This window comes from Clupea harengus, chromosome 22 (genome assembly GCF_900700415.2).
Source record: "Clupea harengus chromosome 22, Ch_v2.0.2, whole genome shotgun sequence".
Taxonomy (NCBI): Eukaryota; Metazoa; Chordata; class Actinopteri; order Clupeiformes; family Clupeidae; genus Clupea; species Clupea harengus.
In genome coordinates, this window is record NC_045173.1 from 22,999,710 (window position 1) to 23,016,903 (window position 17,194).

Consider the following 17,194-nt stretch of genomic DNA (forward strand, 5'->3'; position numbering starts at 1 on the left):
ACATAGGTTAATCAGAAGGTTCCTAACTCGTGTCTGGCTCGTCCTGGCTGTGTGTGGAAGTGCAGACACTGAACTCCAAATTTCTTAATGTGGCTGAGAATAGGGTCTTACATGGCAGCCTATGCCACTGGTAAGGAGATGTGAGATATAAAATTGAAACCACTTTTAATATTTGTTTTGCTTGTGAAGAATATTGGTGTTTTTCATATACTTTCTAAGTTGTTGCAACTCTTGTGGATTCCCCTCCAAAAGAATGTATCACATTTGGGCCTCAATCATTAACATTGATATGGTCAGCCAGACCCTCCCCGTCTGCAGACCTTCACACCTTTCATATCTAGGTAAACCCCATAATGTTCCCCTTCCTAACAAGCCCCACCTTAAACCTTGAACCCCCAAACACACCCATTATGTTAAGTTTGTGTATTGTACTTTCCTATAACTGAAATGCAACTTGTATGCAAAAGAGAAGAGAAGAACATATACAAAACATTATGCAGAAAACGTAGGTTTGGAGACACCGACCGCTATGTGTGGTAAGAGAACGGAGCAAGGAATGATGCTGGGACATTGAGGAAACATCGCCGCCTTTGAAAACAAGGCGAACACAGAAGAGACACTACACTATGGACCATATCTCCTAACCATCCCACCTTCTCTCTCTCCATCATAGTGGAATTTCATCGAGTCCTTTGCTAAATCATAGAACTGCAACTAATTTCAGAGCTAAAATAGAGTTCTGTTATATTATAGTATAACAGTGGTGTTTTCTCATTGAAATCTGTCGATATTTCAGTCGGTGATCAACGACCTTTCACTTGTGTTGCATACAACATCCTCTGTTCCTCTGTACCTCTGTCACTTCTTTCCCCATTCTACATGTCTGTCTGTTTTTACTGCAAGTACTTTGTGCTAGGTCTCAGTTCCTGTATCCCTTTACTTTGGTCATTTACATTTAGTCATTTAGCAGACGCTTTTATCCAAAGCGACTTACATATGTGCGACTTACAATGTATACACATTTTACATTTACACTGATGGCACACTGCACACTGCACATCAGGAGCAATTAGGGGTTCAGTGTCTTGCTCAAGGACACTTCAACGGGGAATCGAACTAGCAACCTTCTGATTACTAAATGACTTCTCTACCACTATACCACTGTCGCCCCTAATGGTAATGAATGTGTGTCACTGTGAGCATATCTTTATACCACATGCATCACCCCAGGGGAGATGAGCATGCTATGCCTGTTGCTGGTGACATACGTACGTTAGCAGATGTTTTGGAGGATGTGGCTGTGCAGGACGTGAGGGCAGAGCTCCACTGGCACTGGTGCATGACAGGCATGACTGCATGTGTCCCTGTGCTGGAGTGTTAGTAATCTCCTAATAGTGCTGAGTAAGGGGAACCATCCCAATCCGCTAATCCAAAGACAGCACACCAGCTACGTGATGTGACGGCGACCTGCAGACTGCGTGAAGAGGGAAGGGTGGTGTTCAGTCGGGTGAAGAGGGGGCTGACCTGATTGGATGAAAGCGACGGTTCTGGGCAAGCTGAGACGTACAAGTGCTGAGCAGAACCTGTGTTCCTGTCCGCAGCAGTCACAGTTGGTTATTCGTTTTACTCAGGTCAGTAGAATTGTGCCTCAGTAATGATGCAGTGATTGATACCACATTGAATCTTGGGTGAATTGGGTTCTTAATGCGCTCTACCTTATATGTAAAGGTCATAAGGAACTGTTGTTGGGTCCTTCATTTATCTTATCTTCATTTTATCTTCATTTTAGGCTTCAGACTCCAGTTTGCCAAGATGAGTCCCAGGAATATCATCTTCAAGAAGATTTCCAGGGACAAGTCGGTTGGTATTATTCATAGGCTATGTATCCTTAAGAAGTGTGGTTTATGTTTTGATATGTAATAATTGCCATGTGATAAAGACATAGACAGGGTTTTGTAGTAACGCTGTTTAATCTTTTTGTGTCTTTTGTAAATAGGTGGGTGTGTACATGGGGAAGAGAGACTTTGTTGATCGCGTCAAATCCATAGACGTTGTGGGTGAGTTAACTAATCCAGTCAATGACAAGTAAATAAACAAATCTCATCAGACCAGATAATCATAAAAATGGTATTCACATCCTTCAGTGTACTGTTACCAGATAAGTCCCTTGAGGTATGTTAACCTGCTTGTTCTAATTTTTCCCTAACATCAGATGGTGTTATTCTGGTTGACCCTGACGTGCTGCAGGGAAAAAAAGGTTTGTGTTTCCCACTCATGTGAACCATCTCTTGCAGACACAGACTGTGAGTTTTGTCTGATCTGTTCTGTCAGCTAAACCATGCTTGGCTTGGTTATATTCAGTTCTAGATTGGACTTAATCCTGGCAGCTCACGAATTTACGTCAACGGCAATGCAATAGAAAGTGAGCACGGCAGTCACTCCAGCGCCATAATGGGGCAGGCGTCAACAAGTGAAGAGGCTCACATATTTCTCTCTGGCTCCCCCTAGTGTATGTCACCCTGTCCTGCACCTTCCGCTACGGCCGGGATGACATGGATGTAATGGGGATATCATTCCGCCGTGACATCTTCATGTCCACACGCCAGGTGTACCCGCCCCTGCAGGACAAGGAGCAGACCATTATGACCAAGATGCAGGAGAAGATTCTCAAAAAACTGGGCGATAACGCCTACCCCTTCTTCTTCGAGGTAAGCACAATAAAGGCCAAGATTTCTGGTATAATCTTGAGAATTGAGAGTGATTCTGTAACAACAATGACTCACTGACATTGTGCCACACATTGGCAGACAACACACCCTCTGCTATTAAAATATGAATCAGTCAAAGTTCAGATGGTCTCCATTCATCGTGTGCAATGCACCTTTTTGAGACCTAGGAAGAACTTGACCACTTAGTTCTTCCGAAGAACGTCTGTTGTCTTTGCCTTCTCCCGCAGCAAGAAATGGCAATCAAATCTCTTAGTGGTACCTTTTTTAATTACCTACCTATTGCTATTTGATCAAGTGACAGCCATGGCACATTCAAAGAGTATCACAAAGTGTTTAAAGACATCTTTTTAGAACTTGAACTAGAGCTGTCATTGTAATGCATTTTTTACAAGCCATACCATTTTCATATTGTTATAGTTATTATTATTGTTAATTTTACTTTCATCTGATTTACAATATTGTAATAAGCATTTTGCTGTATTGTGCACAAGTCATCAAAATGCACCAGCCTCTCCCTCCTGAGTAGGAGAGGGAGAGCAGCACACAGCCCTCATGTTTGGCTCTGCCTCCAAAACCCCCAGGCAGATGAAGCATTGCTGGTGGAGGTCCTGAAGAATCCATTCAGGCCATGTGTCACGTCATCGATTATGCTAAATATGGGTAGAATGAGAAGTATAACTAAGGTTATTAGTGGCAGAACTTGTCGACTTGATAACCGTAGTGTTAGCCTACCCAACTTTGAGATCTAAGCTTCAGGCATGTACAATTTCAATACTGACCTGTGCTGTAGTGTGTAAAAAGCAATGTATAAGCAGATATGTGGACACAAACTAACGTTGCACTGCTTAGGCCTGCTAGTTATGCTAGCTGGTTAACGAGTGGTTTGTTATCATAGTTATCATTATGTTCTCACTATGAATTTACACAAACAAAACATCCTCTGGAATGTAGGCTGTAAATAATCTACAGAGTTGGTGGTGTCTTCATTTATTTAATAGTAACCATTTCAAGTTACCTTGAATCACCACAAACAAGATACAGTATAGGCTTTAATTAATCCACAGGGGAGCATTCTAGGGGATGTCAATACATGTGTGGGTAAATTAAGGTGCATGTGTAGGTGGTATCATTATATAAGGTTTAGCCTTCTACAACAGTCGCATGGCCATTGACAAGAGTTGTATAACGAGTCAGTTTGTGATATTTCCATTAGTTAACTGAAACATGCAAAGGTTAGCAATTACATTTTAGTCACAAAGATCTTTTATCAAGTTTTGCTAAAGATTTAAACTTTTTAAGGCTTTTTCTCTACACAGGTAAGCCCCCAAAAGCAGTAATGTCTACTGTCACACTAATAACATGCTGTAACCTGGTCATGAAATTCCAAGTCTTGTATATTTTTATTCCCTTTGTCTACAGTTCCCTGATAACCTGCCCTGCTCAGTCGGACTGCAGCCTTCCTCTTCAGATACTGGAAAGGTATGAGCTGTAGTGACCACCACAGGCATTTCTCCTCCTTGCATAGAAACAAATATTTTAGGACTCATTAATGAGTGGTTGGGACTTTTCCTTACATTTGTAGTGTATGAAGTTAAATGTCTGAAACACTTAAGTTAAGTTAACCCCAATACAACAATTACATTAACATGTTTAGCAGAGTTAATTCATACATTTTGAATCATGTTAACATGTATATTTGCATACATATTAACATTATTTATATACTTAATTATTAATTTTCTGACACTTCCTCAGAATGGAAAATGTTCTGCTTTTTAACATGTGTTGCTTCTATCCTTGCTAGCACTGTGCCGTTGAGTTTGAGGTGAAATCCTTCAGTGCAGAGAACCAGGATGCCAAAGTCCATAAAAGGTCAGTTAAAAAAAAAGAAGTGTAGTTCTCTGTCCTCGAGGAGCCTGAAGCTCAGCTGTTTTGACCCGACTCTCCTGTCACTCTCACCTTCTTTCCCTCACAGGAGCTCAGTTGGTCTGGCCATCCGCAAGGTGCAGTATGCCCCTGAGCAGGACGGACCTGCACCCTCTGTGTCGACCACTCGTGAATTTCTCATGTCAGACAAACCCCTTCACCTCGAGGCCAGCCTGGACAAAGAGGTGGGTTTTTCCCAGGCAGTGAATGTAACACCTCCTGCAGAGATACAGTGTACAAAGATTATATTGAATTATATTGACTACAGAATTGTGGTCACAGGTCTAACATTAATGTCACCATCTTGCCAACAGACATACTATCACGGACAGCCAATAAATGTCCGTGTCAACATCAAAAACACCTCCAATAAAAATGTGAGGAATGTTATTATTTCAGGTAAAAAAAAACACTTGTGTGTTTAAAATTATTGCCATTGCAATCATTCTGAGGGTCTTATAGGGCCCAAAATATCGTAGCCAGAATGTCATCTCTAAAGTTCTGTCTTTTTTATGTCCGTTGTCTTTAGTGGACCAGATTGCCACAGTGGTGCTTTACTCCAATGACAGCTATGTGAGGACAGTTGCGATTGAGGACAGTGGGTAAGTGCAGCATGACTCAGTAATGCATTATGCATTACAGGGAAATCAAAGAGCTAATGATTAAGTGCTATTTAATGTTTACTTGTGATGTATTAAGCATGCCGATAGGAATACAGTGAGGATTTGACATTATAGAAATAAAGAAATAAAGTAGTCACTGTAGCTTTAGTGTGCTTTCCCTCACGTCTTAATTTTCTTACTGGTATAGAGACTCAGTGGAGGCAGGTGCCGGTCTAGATAAAGTCTACAAACTGCTTCCACTGCTGGCTCATAACCGTGAGAGGCGGGGCGTTGCGCTGGACGGCAAGCTGAAGCATGAGGACACCAACCTGGCCTCCTCCAGCATGTGAGTGTGCTGAGACCTGCCCGAAGCCAAAACCAACACAGGACGAACAGGATTCCAATCAGACACATCCTTTATGGAGTAATAGAAGAATGTTTGTTTTCAGTTGAGTGGCAAAAGGCAACACCTTAACAGAGGCATGAACATAGCTACCTTATTTACAGATAACATGGTGAGGAGCAAGAGAGGATTATCAGTATTTGCTGTGAAAATGAGAGTTTAAACAAGACCTACGTGTGGGATGATGGACTGGCATCTTTACAAACAGCTCTAGGGCTCTTGGCGTGTCTGTTGACAGTTCGCTAGCTGGGTATCATTGGACGGTGTGCGCTATTTTGTAAAACTAGCCCAGGGCTGTTAGACTAACCACAGGGCACCTTGCAGGTGTTGTGGTTACAGTAACTGACTGCTCTATCTGTCCCTGCAGTTGTAAACCGGGAGTGCTCAAAGAGGTCATGGGTATCTTGGTGTCCTACCGAATTATGGTCAAGCTCATCGTTGGAGGGTAGGTTTGCTCTCTTGTTAGTTTAGTCACACTTGACTTATATGTCTGTGCGTGTGAGTGGTTGGCTGTGTTGTCTGTGTGCTGGTGCATTTCATTGACAAATAATGCAAATTTTTGTGCCATTATCTTTGACAGGATGATTGGGTCCAGGTGAGTTTTTTTTCTGATATTTTTTGACATGGTGGAGTAGAGTCCAGTCACACATTCCTTTGTGGTTAAATCACTTGATTTATGGTTATGGTTTATGGGCTCCATATGGTCTATGGGCTCCATTAAGTTGTGGATATCTTTCTTAAACCATTTCTATTGCAATATTTCTGTGGAATAACTTTAATATTTACTTTAATGCCTACATTTTGGTCGTTTCCCTGTCAGTGAGGTTGGGGTAGAGATTCCATTTCGGTTGATGCACCCAAAACCTGATGCAGGTATTGTTTGTGCACGCGCGTGTGTGTGTGTGTGTGTGTGCGCGTGTGTCTCTGTTCATCTGTTAATGTTGGTATGTGTGTTTATACTGTATGTCTGAGAGAACTTGCATATTGAACTCACTGGCAGTACATGAGTTTCCTTTTCAGTTTTATTTTACATTCATGCTGTCCTTTCCCCCCCCCCCCCCCCCCCCCCATGCTTCCTGAAGTGAGGGAGAGGTAGGTAGTTGTTCATGGAAGGATTTTTTCTCTTTTTTTCATGAGATAAATTCACCATTGCATGAGTACCCACCATACAATGTGAAGTTGTGTAATCTCTTGGGCCCCTGAGACCTGCTCTATTATCAGTGTCAGTGTCGTTTTATTGCCTGGGCCTTTATCTCCTCTGCCTTGCTTCAGCCTCTACTTTATCTTATCGTCTCGCTCGCCTAAACACCTGACCGGCCACTTTTGTGCTTGATTGGATCTCCTGTTACCTTCTCCAATGCACAGTGAAATGGAGGAAGAGGTGGTGTTTGAGGAGTTCAAACGCTCCTATCTGAAGGGCATGGTCGAGGACGATGAGGCTAACGCTGGAGAGGCGTCCTAGACCGGGACACACACGGGAGACATTAGGGAGGAGGGAGGGGGAACATGCGTCAGACACATGCGGAAATGTCACAGGTGGTTATTCTAAAAGGCTGAATGTTACAAATCTAATATGAAATACAAATGTTACTTTGATTGTAGATATGGTTGTACACCTTGTGTTGGCATTTATTGGCCACCAGGGGTCATTGTAAAAGAAACTGCCATGTTCTCATCCTATTCCTTGTGTCTGTTGATATGTACTTATGCTGGAATAATGTGGGCGAATAAAGTGGAGTCTTATGTAGGCAATAGATGATAGGTATGTGTCAGCCTACAGATTTGGCACATTAGATAAGTTAATATGGCTTTCCATCATATGATTCATATGATGGTATGATATGTTTGTTGGCTATCTATGTTATAATGTTGCATCATTCAGGGCAGTTCATATTACAGAGGGACCACCTTAATAAAGTCACTCACAGGACCTGGCATAATTTTCTTTAGTGGTTTATTTCAGAAAGTATGATCTATACACAATGGCACAACAGCAAAATAAACTACTGTACAGTACATTTCAATTCCATTCCAGGCTTCTCTTCTTTCATTCTCACACTTCACACTCAGAGCCAAGACCAAACAACACAGACCACTTCCTCTGGACTGTATACTGCACTCTTGCTCTCTATTGTTTCCAAGCTTTTGGAAAATCACGCTTCAAAGTAACCGCGAGTGAGCCAAACCTTCCCTTCCCTATTTTCTTCACAATATCAGAACCACAACTTACTTCCTGCTTCAATGTACTCTTGTGATATTTCACAAATCTGCCTCATTCAATATGGAAAGAGCTACAAGTACATTACTGGAGTAAGAGGTCACTTAAAGGGGTTATTCATAGTCTGTCCAAATAAAACATGTTCTGTCTGTATTTGGAACAGCCCTGCTAAGTGCTATGATTAGCAAAACCCCACTATTCTGCAGAAGGGCTAGGTAGTGAAAGAGTGTTTATCGTGTTTATGCCTCTCTGAAATACATAGATCTATTGAGTGAATGAATTTGAATGTTTTTGTAAAATATGTAAAGCCTACACAGGTTACTTCATCAAAGTGTAGATCAGGTAGTACACTCAAGCCTAAAGAGTTTTCTCTGTTGGTTATGGGACATGTGTTGTGGTGGGTTGTAGGGGTATTATTTATCAGGGTAGTCTGACAACACACTATTTGGACAGGCGTGCTTGTATTTATTTGGTTATGTGCAGGCTGACATATGATGGTGGTTGCTGGTTGTGTGTCTAGGTGGTTTAGACTTCCAGCTCTCCCCATAAGTAGGTCCCTTCAATCGGTGGGGTAAAATCTCTGAATAGAGGCGGGTCACACGAATCGGGGTAAAGCAGGAAGCCGGAGAAGGTGCTGCTGCACTCCGAGCTTGTGAACATGCCATTGGTGTCTGTGTCCTTCACTAGCAGCCACACCCTGTCTCCTGTGTTCAGGTGTAGTATCAGTTGCTGGGAGGCAGTGCCCAGGTTAGCGGGCTCAGTGGACCTCACAACTGGCCGGAAATTGTGGTAGAGCCCGACCATCAGCACTCTGCTAAAGACCTGCAGGTTGTAGCTGAAGACATAGGTGCCATTGACGGGAGCTGTGTAGATACCTCTCGTGGGGTCATAATTCCCTGGGAAGTTAGAGATGATGCGGGCAAAGACCACAGGCGTGTCTGGTGGTGGGAAGCTGCTGTTCAGAGCTGCTGTAAAAGCTGACTGGATGACTGGCGTACACGGACCAGGCATTCCTGTAATGCCAATGCCTCCCTCATCCCCCTTCTCACCATTGATCCCTGAGACACCCTGAGGGCCCATCGTGCCCTTGTCACCCTTGGTCCCAGTTGGACCAGGCATCCCGTGAGATCCATCTGCCCCGTCTGTGCAGTTGCACTCACCCTTTGAACCCAGGTCTCCTTTCTGCCCCTCTGCCCCGGGGACACCTGGCGGACCCAAGCCGCCTGGGTCTCCCATCGGTCCTTTCAGACCCGGTGGACCCTCTACCCCCGGAATTCCCCTAGCCCCTGCGCTACCCGGAAGGCCTGGTTCTCCTGGCGGGCCTGGGATGGAATCGCAGCTTTCTGGACAGACACCTGTCTCACCTTGAGGCCCTTGCACACCTGCAGTGCCATCTCCTCCTTGGTCTCCTTTGTCACCTGGAGCATAGAGGTGCAGTGATAGGGACAGGTGAGTAGATAGACACAGTTACATGAGTCGTGCTGGCACTCTGTTGTGCGAGTTTCCAGCTTACCCTTGAAGCCTTGAGATCCTTTACTGCCCATGAATCCTACTGAACCTTTCTCTCCCTTCAAACCCTCGTCTCCTTTCTGACCTAACAGAGCAAACACAAGTTAAAGAAAGGAGGTGGTTAAAGCATCATGATGAACACAGAACAACTGAAAATATTCAAAACGTTTCTTTTTTCAAAACACGTTGTTCTGCAGAGGCTGTATTACCTACCTTTCGGTCCCTCTCGACCAACAAATCCTGGACGACCTCTAAACCCTGTCAAGCCTCTTCTCCCTGGACTACCTGGTGGGCCTAATGTGAGAGATCACATGTTCATACAACAACTGTCAACACACAACACACGTAGCTTTACGTACTACATATAGGTGTGTGACATTTCCTGAGATTAAGGACTGAGATTAACTGTGAATGGACAATCAGAAATGTAGGAAGAGCGAGTTTGTAGTTTATAGTGTACCTGGCCGACCCCTGTCTCCTCTGTCCCCTTTGGGGCCCGCGTTGTGGCCCTTGCACAGTGTGCACATGCAGAACCAGGGGCTCGGAGCCTCCAGAAGCCCGTCGCAGTAGGATGGATCGGGCACCATCGGCTCATCATAATCCCACGTCAGGTTATTGGGTCTGGTCATGTTCAGCAGAGTCAGATTCGAAGGAGGCACATGGGGTATTGCCATGGGGTAGCCACCTGAGTCCTTGGCTTGTCCTTCCCATGCCATTGGGTCATGTTCATATGGCATGGGATCACCATCAGATGAAATTGGGTAGCTGTCGGGTGGCATTGGGTAACCACTAGAATGCATGGGGTAGTCATCCATGGGCATGGGATCACCATCAGATGACATCAGGAAGCTATCAGGTGGCATAGGGTAGCCATCAGATGGCATGTGTCCCCGTGCCCTTGGGATTTGGTCTTGTGGCATGCCATATGATCCTGAGGCCATTCCGTAATCCTCCGGAGGAACGGGTTGTTCTGGAGAGCCGACGGGTGGAGGAGACTGGTTGTCTGGAAGTCTGGCAATCATTGCTGAGGAGACAGGGAGAAAAGAGAGCAGCCCAAGCAGAGCCAACATCCTCTGCAGAGTGAGGGATAGAGACAGAAAAACAGAAAGACAGACAGACAGACAGTGAGTGAAAGTGAGTGAGTGAAAAAGAGAGTTTGGTATGGAATCCTAGGAGCTGAAAAAGTTTGTGTTCGCCAACTATAATGACACGGAACAGATCAGAGTGCTCAATTTTGTAATCCTTGTCTGGTGTCATTACAAGTTCATTTGAAATTATATTCCACGTTAGATCTCTAGATCTTTATCAGTACATTCTTTGGCACAGTTTAAGTCAATATATAAATAATTTACCAATCTTATTGTGTCAGTGGACTAAACTAATATACCAATCTTATCGAGTCAGAAGTCTAAACTGCATTCCTACATCAGATATTTGTCTCCAGCTATCTCTTGGACTCTGCTTACTAATAGTTTCAACACTGAAATGATTCAACATACAGGGGACAGCAAATAAGCAGAATATGTGTGATAAATCAATGATAATTGATTAATCAATGATGAAGTCAGATCAGTGCTCTGCGTGGTGTGTTTGTTTAATCAGTCCATGCAATCTATCCTTTCCTAGTCAAGCATCACAGTGTTGATAGGTCAGTTGACCACAGTGAACCAGAGATCAGTCTTACAATATCCTCACACCAACATTATCCAAAATAATGAATTACTATACAGCCTTTCAGCATTTAGAAAGTACACAAACCAATCAAAAACACACTGCCTGCTAGTTTTGTCAATCAAATCCATCATTAGTAGGTAATTTCAAATCACACTTACAGTTGCAATGGAGCTGTGAGCCATCATCAGGATGAGATGTCTGTGAAGTGAACCACAGGACAAAATATTTGATCGATTTATAAGCTCCACTTGACAATGTCCAAAAAGGAAACCTGCAACCTGACCATCTTCCTTTGGGTCCGAATACAAAGCAGATGGGACGGGTATGATATCACATTGTGCCTGACACAGAATAACAAAGGCACTCTGTAAGGTGACCTTATTAGCATTGAGAGAGTCCACCAAATAATCGCAAATTACAACCATGACTAAGTCTTCCCCCCCCTTTCTGCCTCCTCCTAGGTTGCTGAGATGTAGATAAGGGTTTCAGATTGAAAGCAAATCCCTTAGAGATGGACAGTGTTCTATAACTGTATTCTGGAGAAACCCATCCCTTCCTGGTGTCCTAATTGTGCTCATGTGTTTGTCACAGACTGGACCCTAGGTAGCATAACCGTACAGCCTGTTTGCTGAAATATCACCGGGTCTGTTGTAGGGTGCTTAGGATTCTCATATCTTGATTTTAGTTTAAACACCTGAGACTGCTCATGTCACTGCAAGTTATGCTAACCCTTTTGTTTTTCACTTCTCACCGAATTCCCACATCAAATTCCCAGGCCGCCTGGTTGAAACCTTACAGACCAAGCAATTCCGTTATCACAGAGAGACGCCTGCCTCACATGTTAGTTATGAGAAAGCAAGGAAGTTGTCCTGGCACTAGCTAAGCTCCATTGTGACCAAACCAACCCATTTAACCAATTCAGCTGAAACTGTGGCACTGTTTGGATGTTCCTGAGGCCAGCCTTGCCTCACACTCCCTGCCCTCATCCACGCAACCTGAGTCTGCACTTTTCATCCACTTTGACAATGTTATCAAACAGAGCAGGAGACACCTGAGCCCAATAAACAAGGCACGAGTACAACAGAGAGAGAGCCCAGCCCTGATGGGTGTCCTCGTTACCACACCCGCAGACAAACGGAGACAGGTCCTCAGGTGGCAAGTCTCACCTTGTTCCCCTACTCCTCTCCTCTGCCTTTGTGTGCTCCTCATCAATTCGATGAGGGGGACTTAGGTGTAACTACATGCCCTGCATACCAGCTTTTTATCCCAGTGTTAGGAAGTCTAGAGTGCTGGTTTTTCAGATGAATAGACTTTTAAATCTGAGCAGGCCAGGTGATTTATGTTACAATGTCACAACGCTGTCCCCTTTATGAGAAACAAGCTGTTGCTCTTGTTTTTACACAAGAGGATGAGTCAGTACTTTCTGAGAGGACAGAATCACAAAAAGATTAAATTACCTTCCTGTTTCCCTCTGGCTCACTAAGTACCAAATTAAATGTTATCAAGTTTGAATTACTGGTCTAGCACCATTATTAATGACCACTGTCGCCCCCTTGACCACTGTTTCATAGAGTCTGAAGCCAGAAGGGGCGACAGTGGTACAGTAGGTAGAGAAGTCGTTTAGTAATCAGAAGGTTGCTAGTTCGATTCCCTGTCGAAGTGTCCTTGAGCAAGACACTGAACCCCTAATTGCTCCTGATGTGCAGTGTGCCATCAGTGTAAATGTAAAATGTGTGTACATTGTAAGTCGCACATATGTAAGTCGCTTTGGATAAAAGCGTCTGCTAAATGACGTAATGTAATGTGATGTAAAGAACGAAGTGACAGTGACAAGAGAACATGTCCTTCTGGGGGAACATTGAATTGAACTTGGGAAGAGGTCAGAGGTCAGTCTAGGAGAGTAGAATGATGATGAGGAAGGGAGGGCTAAGGATATATAAGAAGCGGTTGGTGAGAACAAAACATATCGGAGAAGTTATACATACATAAGTGTTATATACAACTTTACCACTGTACAACAGTACAGCTGGTACAGTTCGACGCCTGGAGGGCCTCCTTCAACTTCATTTAATAGGACAAAGTAAAGCAAAGCCAGATACACTAGTATATCATTTATGAGTTTTTATAAGAATGTATAAGTTACGCATAAGAACACTCAACACAGTGTTCACATTCTTTTTGTATTTTTCTTTGTAAATTTAAAAAAAGAGAGAGAGAAACAGACACTTAGAAAAGCAAAAAGAGTTTGTTGAGGTGTCATTGTTCATTTGTTGTATATGATAACAGGTTTGTTTTACTGTGAGTGTCCCCTCTTTTGGTCCCAGCGTTTTCTATTGTTAGTTTGACTTTGTTTATGTTTCACTAAGGTTTCCAAAGCTAACCTTACAGTAATATGGTAAGAAACGTTTGTCTTGGTCAGTCTTTGGGGGCTCTGTGAATGTGTGCATGGACACGTGTGTGTGTGTGTGTGTGTGTGTGTGTGTGTGTGTGTGTGTGTGTGTGTGTGTGTGTGTGTGTGTGTGTGTGTGTGTGTGTCAGGTCGCTAGATATGTTTCAGAGGTAGTTCTAATTACAAAACTAAGACAACGTTGAGGAGAAGACGAGCAAACTGCCAATGATTTTGAATGAAAGTGTGAGACAACCCTGTATGAAACACAGTATTTCTATGCAGACATTTATTTGATCTTTGTTCATTAATGCATTCATTACTTTACCAGTTAGGTACGGGTTAGTTATGATAAGTGTCACAGGAGGTTAGATATAAGGTTAGATGGGGGGTTAGATCTCAGTGTCATTTGGTTAACTGTAAACATTTTAACACAAATTATAATTGTTCATGTGCCTCTGTGGGAGTGAGCGGGTGTTTGCACATTAAGAGAACAGGAGCAGGCAGACTGTGGACTCTCCGTAAACATCTGAAGTTAGTCATTAACTTTGTTTAAACATCACAGCTGTCATCCACAACCCTTCCTTAATTCTCAAAATGTAAGTAGGAAGAAATATCTGACATATTAATTCCATTTTGGGCTTGCTCATCTGAAATACTGCCTTACTGTGTGGTTTATTCCTGTTCTGTATCTGTTACTAGGCTTCTGGAATCAGGTTTACCTGAACTTTTGTTATTCTAACTGTGCAGTATTTGTTATAATTCCATCGACTAATGTTATGTGGATTAGATCGATACGCTGCTCAGCTGAGACAAGGTACTGGATTGTCCTCCTTCATACTGCTCTCACGCTCTGTAACCTGGTAAGTTCAACAGTTTTTTATGAGCAACTGATGGCAGTTAAAAATATCATTAACGGAGTTTCAAAGGACGATCTTTAATACAGTGAGAAATATTTCATTTGTATGTATTTAATGTAGGACCATCAGAAAATGTTGAACGTGAATACACTTAGAGTGTGTTGACATGGACTCTGATGTGTTTGGAATCCAATGTGTTTACAGTGTCTGTAAGCCATCATGTGGCGACCCTTGCTGTGCACCTGTCTTCTTGTGCTGTGGTGTGTGAGCGCCTACAGCAGAACAGGTATGCCACAAATTCCCAAGAGAGTATCCATGGGTACATTACTGTGCTCTTTTGACTTGGCAGAGATCCTCATGTGTTAATGTTCACTGAAATTGATCTAGATTTCAGTGGTCTTAAGACGACACATGAATCCAGCATTTCTAAACAATCAAATAGTATTTAATCCACCTGTATACATCTCCTGCATACGCGGCTCACTTCTCTCTGGGTCTCTGAACCAGTTTTCTACAGTGGACCACAGGCACATTCACTTCTGCGCTCTAAACGGGCCAATAGTGTGTTTGAAGAGCTTAGACCACCATCGAAAGAACGTGAATGTGTTGAAGAGGTTTGTGACTTTGAGGAGGCCAGGGAGATCTTCCAGACCCGAGAGGCAACGGTGTGTTCATGTCACAGTAGCCATTATAGGCATTCAACTGTAGTGGGCTGTCCATGGTCAGAGAGAACAAGTACTTCATTTTATTTATTTTGTATCATCTATCTTGATTTTGCTATTTGCACCAGCAGAACCAGGAGGTAGCGCCAGTGGATGAAATCAGCTGGCTCAGCGCCTAGTCACGTGACGTGAGGCGGCCTATTGACTTTGCATGTTCAAGCATTGCTTTTACCACATGCAACCACTCCGAAATTGATTTAAGCCCCCCTGGGCTCTAAAATGCCCCAAAACTAAATTCTTAAACTGTGTTTGCATGATAGCCCAGCGAAATCAAATGGTAGTACTTCTTCTCTGTGCCCTTGAGCATGTCTCCAACTTCTGGCATCTATGCTCATCCAAATCTCGTGGCCCTAACAGAAATCTCTCTTTTTTAGCTGGAGTTTTGGACTGTGTACACAGGTTGGTAAAGTCTGGTAAAGTGTTTTTAATGAAATATATGTAGGCACAACACTGGCTCTGTATTTGCTAGACTGCTTGTCTTTCAGATGGTAACCAGTGTGACCCCAATCCGTGTGTCAATGGAACATGCATGGACAAGTTCCAGTCCTTTGAATGCTTCTGTAGTCCTGGTTATGAGGGGAAATACTGTAATCAACGTAAGCTTCCTGGTCTTAGATTCATCTTGTGGCAGTTTGATGACATGTTTAATGACTGTTGTGGTATATGAATAAAACTGACACAATGACTACCCTGTGTTTTAGCCAGCACAGCCTCTAACTGCTCAGTGCAAAATGGCGATTGTGACCATGAGTGTAATTTGAGGTCTGATGGCCTGGTCCGTACTTGTAGCTGTCTCCCAGGATACAGTATCCATGAAAACTCCAGAACATGCAGTCCTATAAGTAAGAATATCATTATATTTCTGACTATTACACAACAACAAGGTCAGACATATTCTCTCCCTCTCTATAAGTGTGTATATGTTTCTTTTTTCATAGATAACCATGCCTGTGGAAGGATCTTGATACATAAGTCCTCATTCAACACAGGGCCTATACAAGGACTGCTGCCATGGCTGATTGGGGGAGAAGTAGGCATGAAGGGAGAGAGTCCCTGGCAGGTACAATAGTCTAGTCTAGTCCTGACCTTTCAATCATTTAAATGCCATAACAACTAGAAAAGAATGGGCTGTTTAGAGTAACAGTCTGTACACTTTATGGGAACTATGGTCTCCGCTTTACACCATAATACTTGTTTTGTTTTGTCATATCCATACCCATGATTTAGGCTCTTTTGCTCAATCCGGAGGGGAAATTTCACTGTGGTGCTGTTCTAATAGACAGGAGCTGGGTCCTCACTGCCGCTCACTGTCTGCAAAACCATAATCGCTTCAGTGTCAGATTAGGTATGATGACCCTTTTGACTTCTCCTCCTCACACTCCATTCCCTTCATTTTCTTTCATCATTGTCCATGTCTCTCTATTTGACTTTGTGAGTGAGACTGTGTTTGTAGTAGTACTATTTCAGCTGAAACTGCGTCCACAGGTGACTATGAGCGCTTTAAGCACGAGGGCACAGAGGTCACTGTGTCTGTGGCAGACGTCATTCCACATCCCAATTACAACCCTATGACACTGGACAACGACATTGGACTTCTGCGCCTGGAAGCACCGGTGAAATTCTCCAACTTCATCCTACCGGCCTGCCTGCCAAGTCGAGGGCTGGCCGAGGGGGTGTTGCACCTCAATGGCACGACCACCGTTGTGACGGGCTGGGGAAAGCTCAACGAAACGAGCAGGCGTTACAGTTCGGCCCTCAACTTTATACAAATCCCTTTGGTAAACCACTCCCTGTGCAGTCAACAGATGATGAACAGTGTGTCTGAGAATGTGCTGTGTGCTGGCATACTGGGTGATATAAAGGATGCGTGTGAGGGAGACAGTGGTGGGCCAATGATGGTGGAGTATCGCAAGACCTGGTTTCTGATTGGCTTGGTGTCTTGGGGGGAAGGCTGTGGTCACAAAGACAAACTGGGCATTTACACTAAAGTGTCTAACTACCTGGAGTGGATAGATAGAGTGCGTCAAAAGTTTGAGTAGGCATGATCACTGCTTCTCCCTCTCTTGCTGTCTAGCATTGGTATAAAATGTAATAAAAATGTGACCCCTTCCTCTTGAAAGAGATTAGTTTTGGTATATGTGCATTTTCACAACCGGTCTATAAAA

The 17,194-nt window shown here is 43.4% G+C and overlaps 3 protein-coding genes across 5 annotated transcripts; 2 read left to right on the plus strand and 1 right to left on the minus strand.

Annotated features, from left to right (window-relative positions):
* Positions 1-1,456: 1,456 nt before the first annotated feature.
* On the plus strand, positions 1,457-7,595 carry saga (S-antigen; retina and pineal gland (arrestin) a). The gene is made up of 16 exons (XM_031559644.2): positions 1,457-1,631; positions 1,790-1,860; positions 1,997-2,057; positions 2,213-2,257; positions 2,509-2,708; positions 4,149-4,208; positions 4,534-4,601; positions 4,705-4,840; positions 4,970-5,054; positions 5,185-5,257; positions 5,466-5,603; positions 6,028-6,105; positions 6,241-6,255; positions 6,481-6,533; positions 6,743-6,752; positions 7,026-7,595. Exons 2-16 carry the CDS (start codon positions 1,813-1,815, stop codon positions 7,120-7,122), a joined length of 1,167 nt encoding a protein of 388 aa, XP_031415504.1. The 5' UTR covers positions 1,457-1,631; positions 1,790-1,812; the 3' UTR covers positions 7,123-7,595.
* Positions 7,596-7,829: 234 nt separating this feature from the next.
* Positions 7,830-12,486, minus strand: LOC105899166 (inner ear-specific collagen-like). The gene is made up of 5 exons (XM_012826309.3): positions 11,220-12,486; positions 9,848-10,460; positions 9,601-9,681; positions 9,392-9,472; positions 7,830-9,296 (listed from the first exon to the last, which is right to left on the minus strand). The coding sequence occupies exons 1-5, from the start codon at positions 11,484-11,486 to the stop codon at positions 8,404-8,406; spliced, it is 1,935 nt and encodes a 644-aa protein (XP_012681763.2). The 5' UTR covers positions 11,487-12,486; the 3' UTR covers positions 7,830-8,403.
* A 1,414-nt stretch (positions 12,487-13,900) lies between these two features.
* proca (protein C (inactivator of coagulation factors Va and VIIIa), a) lies at positions 13,901-17,148 on the plus strand. 3 transcript variants are annotated; one of them, XM_031559536.2, is made up of 10 exons: positions 13,901-14,046; positions 14,238-14,310; positions 14,512-14,593; positions 14,815-14,972; positions 15,404-15,428; positions 15,515-15,625; positions 15,731-15,871; positions 15,968-16,089; positions 16,257-16,374; positions 16,515-17,148. In XM_031559536.2, the coding sequence occupies exons 3-10, from the start codon at positions 14,527-14,529 to the stop codon at positions 17,066-17,068; spliced, it is 1,296 nt and encodes a 431-aa protein (XP_031415396.1). In that variant the 5' UTR covers positions 13,901-14,046; positions 14,238-14,310; positions 14,512-14,526; the 3' UTR covers positions 17,069-17,148. The 3 variants fall into 3 exon arrangements, with proteins under 3 accessions (XP_031415396.1, XP_031415397.1, XP_042559052.1); XM_031559537.2 differs by lacking the exon at positions 13,901-14,046 and having other exon boundaries at positions 14,062-14,310; XM_042703118.1 differs by lacking the exons at positions 13,901-14,046; positions 14,238-14,310 and adding an exon at positions 14,370-14,392.
* Positions 17,149-17,194: the final 46 nt, after the last annotated feature.

Coding starts and splice junctions, on each gene's coding strand:
- saga (XM_031559644.2), top strand. CDS start 1,813: ATGAGTCCCAGGAATATCATCTTCAAGAAGATTTCCAGGGACAAGTCG. Junction 1,861..1,996: donor AGATTTCCAGGGACAAGTCG/GTTGGTATTATT, acceptor TTTTGTAAATAG/GTGGGTGTGTACATGGGGAA. Junction 2,709..4,148: donor CCTACCCCTTCTTCTTCGAG/GTAAGCACAATA, acceptor CTTTGTCTACAG/TTCCCTGATAACCTGCCCTG.
- LOC105899166 (XM_012826309.3), bottom strand. CDS start 11,486: ATGGTTGTAATTTGCGATTATTTGGTGGACTCTCTCAATGCTAATAAG. Junction 10,461..11,219: donor CTCACAGCTCCATTGCAACT/GTAAGTGTGATT, acceptor CTCACTCTGCAG/AGGATGTTGGCTCTGCTTGG. Junction 9,473..9,600: donor TGGTCGAGAGGGACCGAAAG/GTAGGTAATACA, acceptor TTGCTCTGTTAG/GTCAGAAAGGAGACGAGGGT.
- proca (XM_031559536.2), top strand. CDS start 14,527: ATGTGGCGACCCTTGCTGTGCACCTGTCTTCTTGTGCTGTGGTGTGTG. Junction 14,973..15,403: donor TCCAGACCCGAGAGGCAACG/GTGTGTTCATGT, acceptor TCTCTTTTTTAG/CTGGAGTTTTGGACTGTGTA. Junction 16,375..16,514: donor TCGCTTCAGTGTCAGATTAG/GTATGATGACCC, acceptor CTGCGTCCACAG/GTGACTATGAGCGCTTTAAG.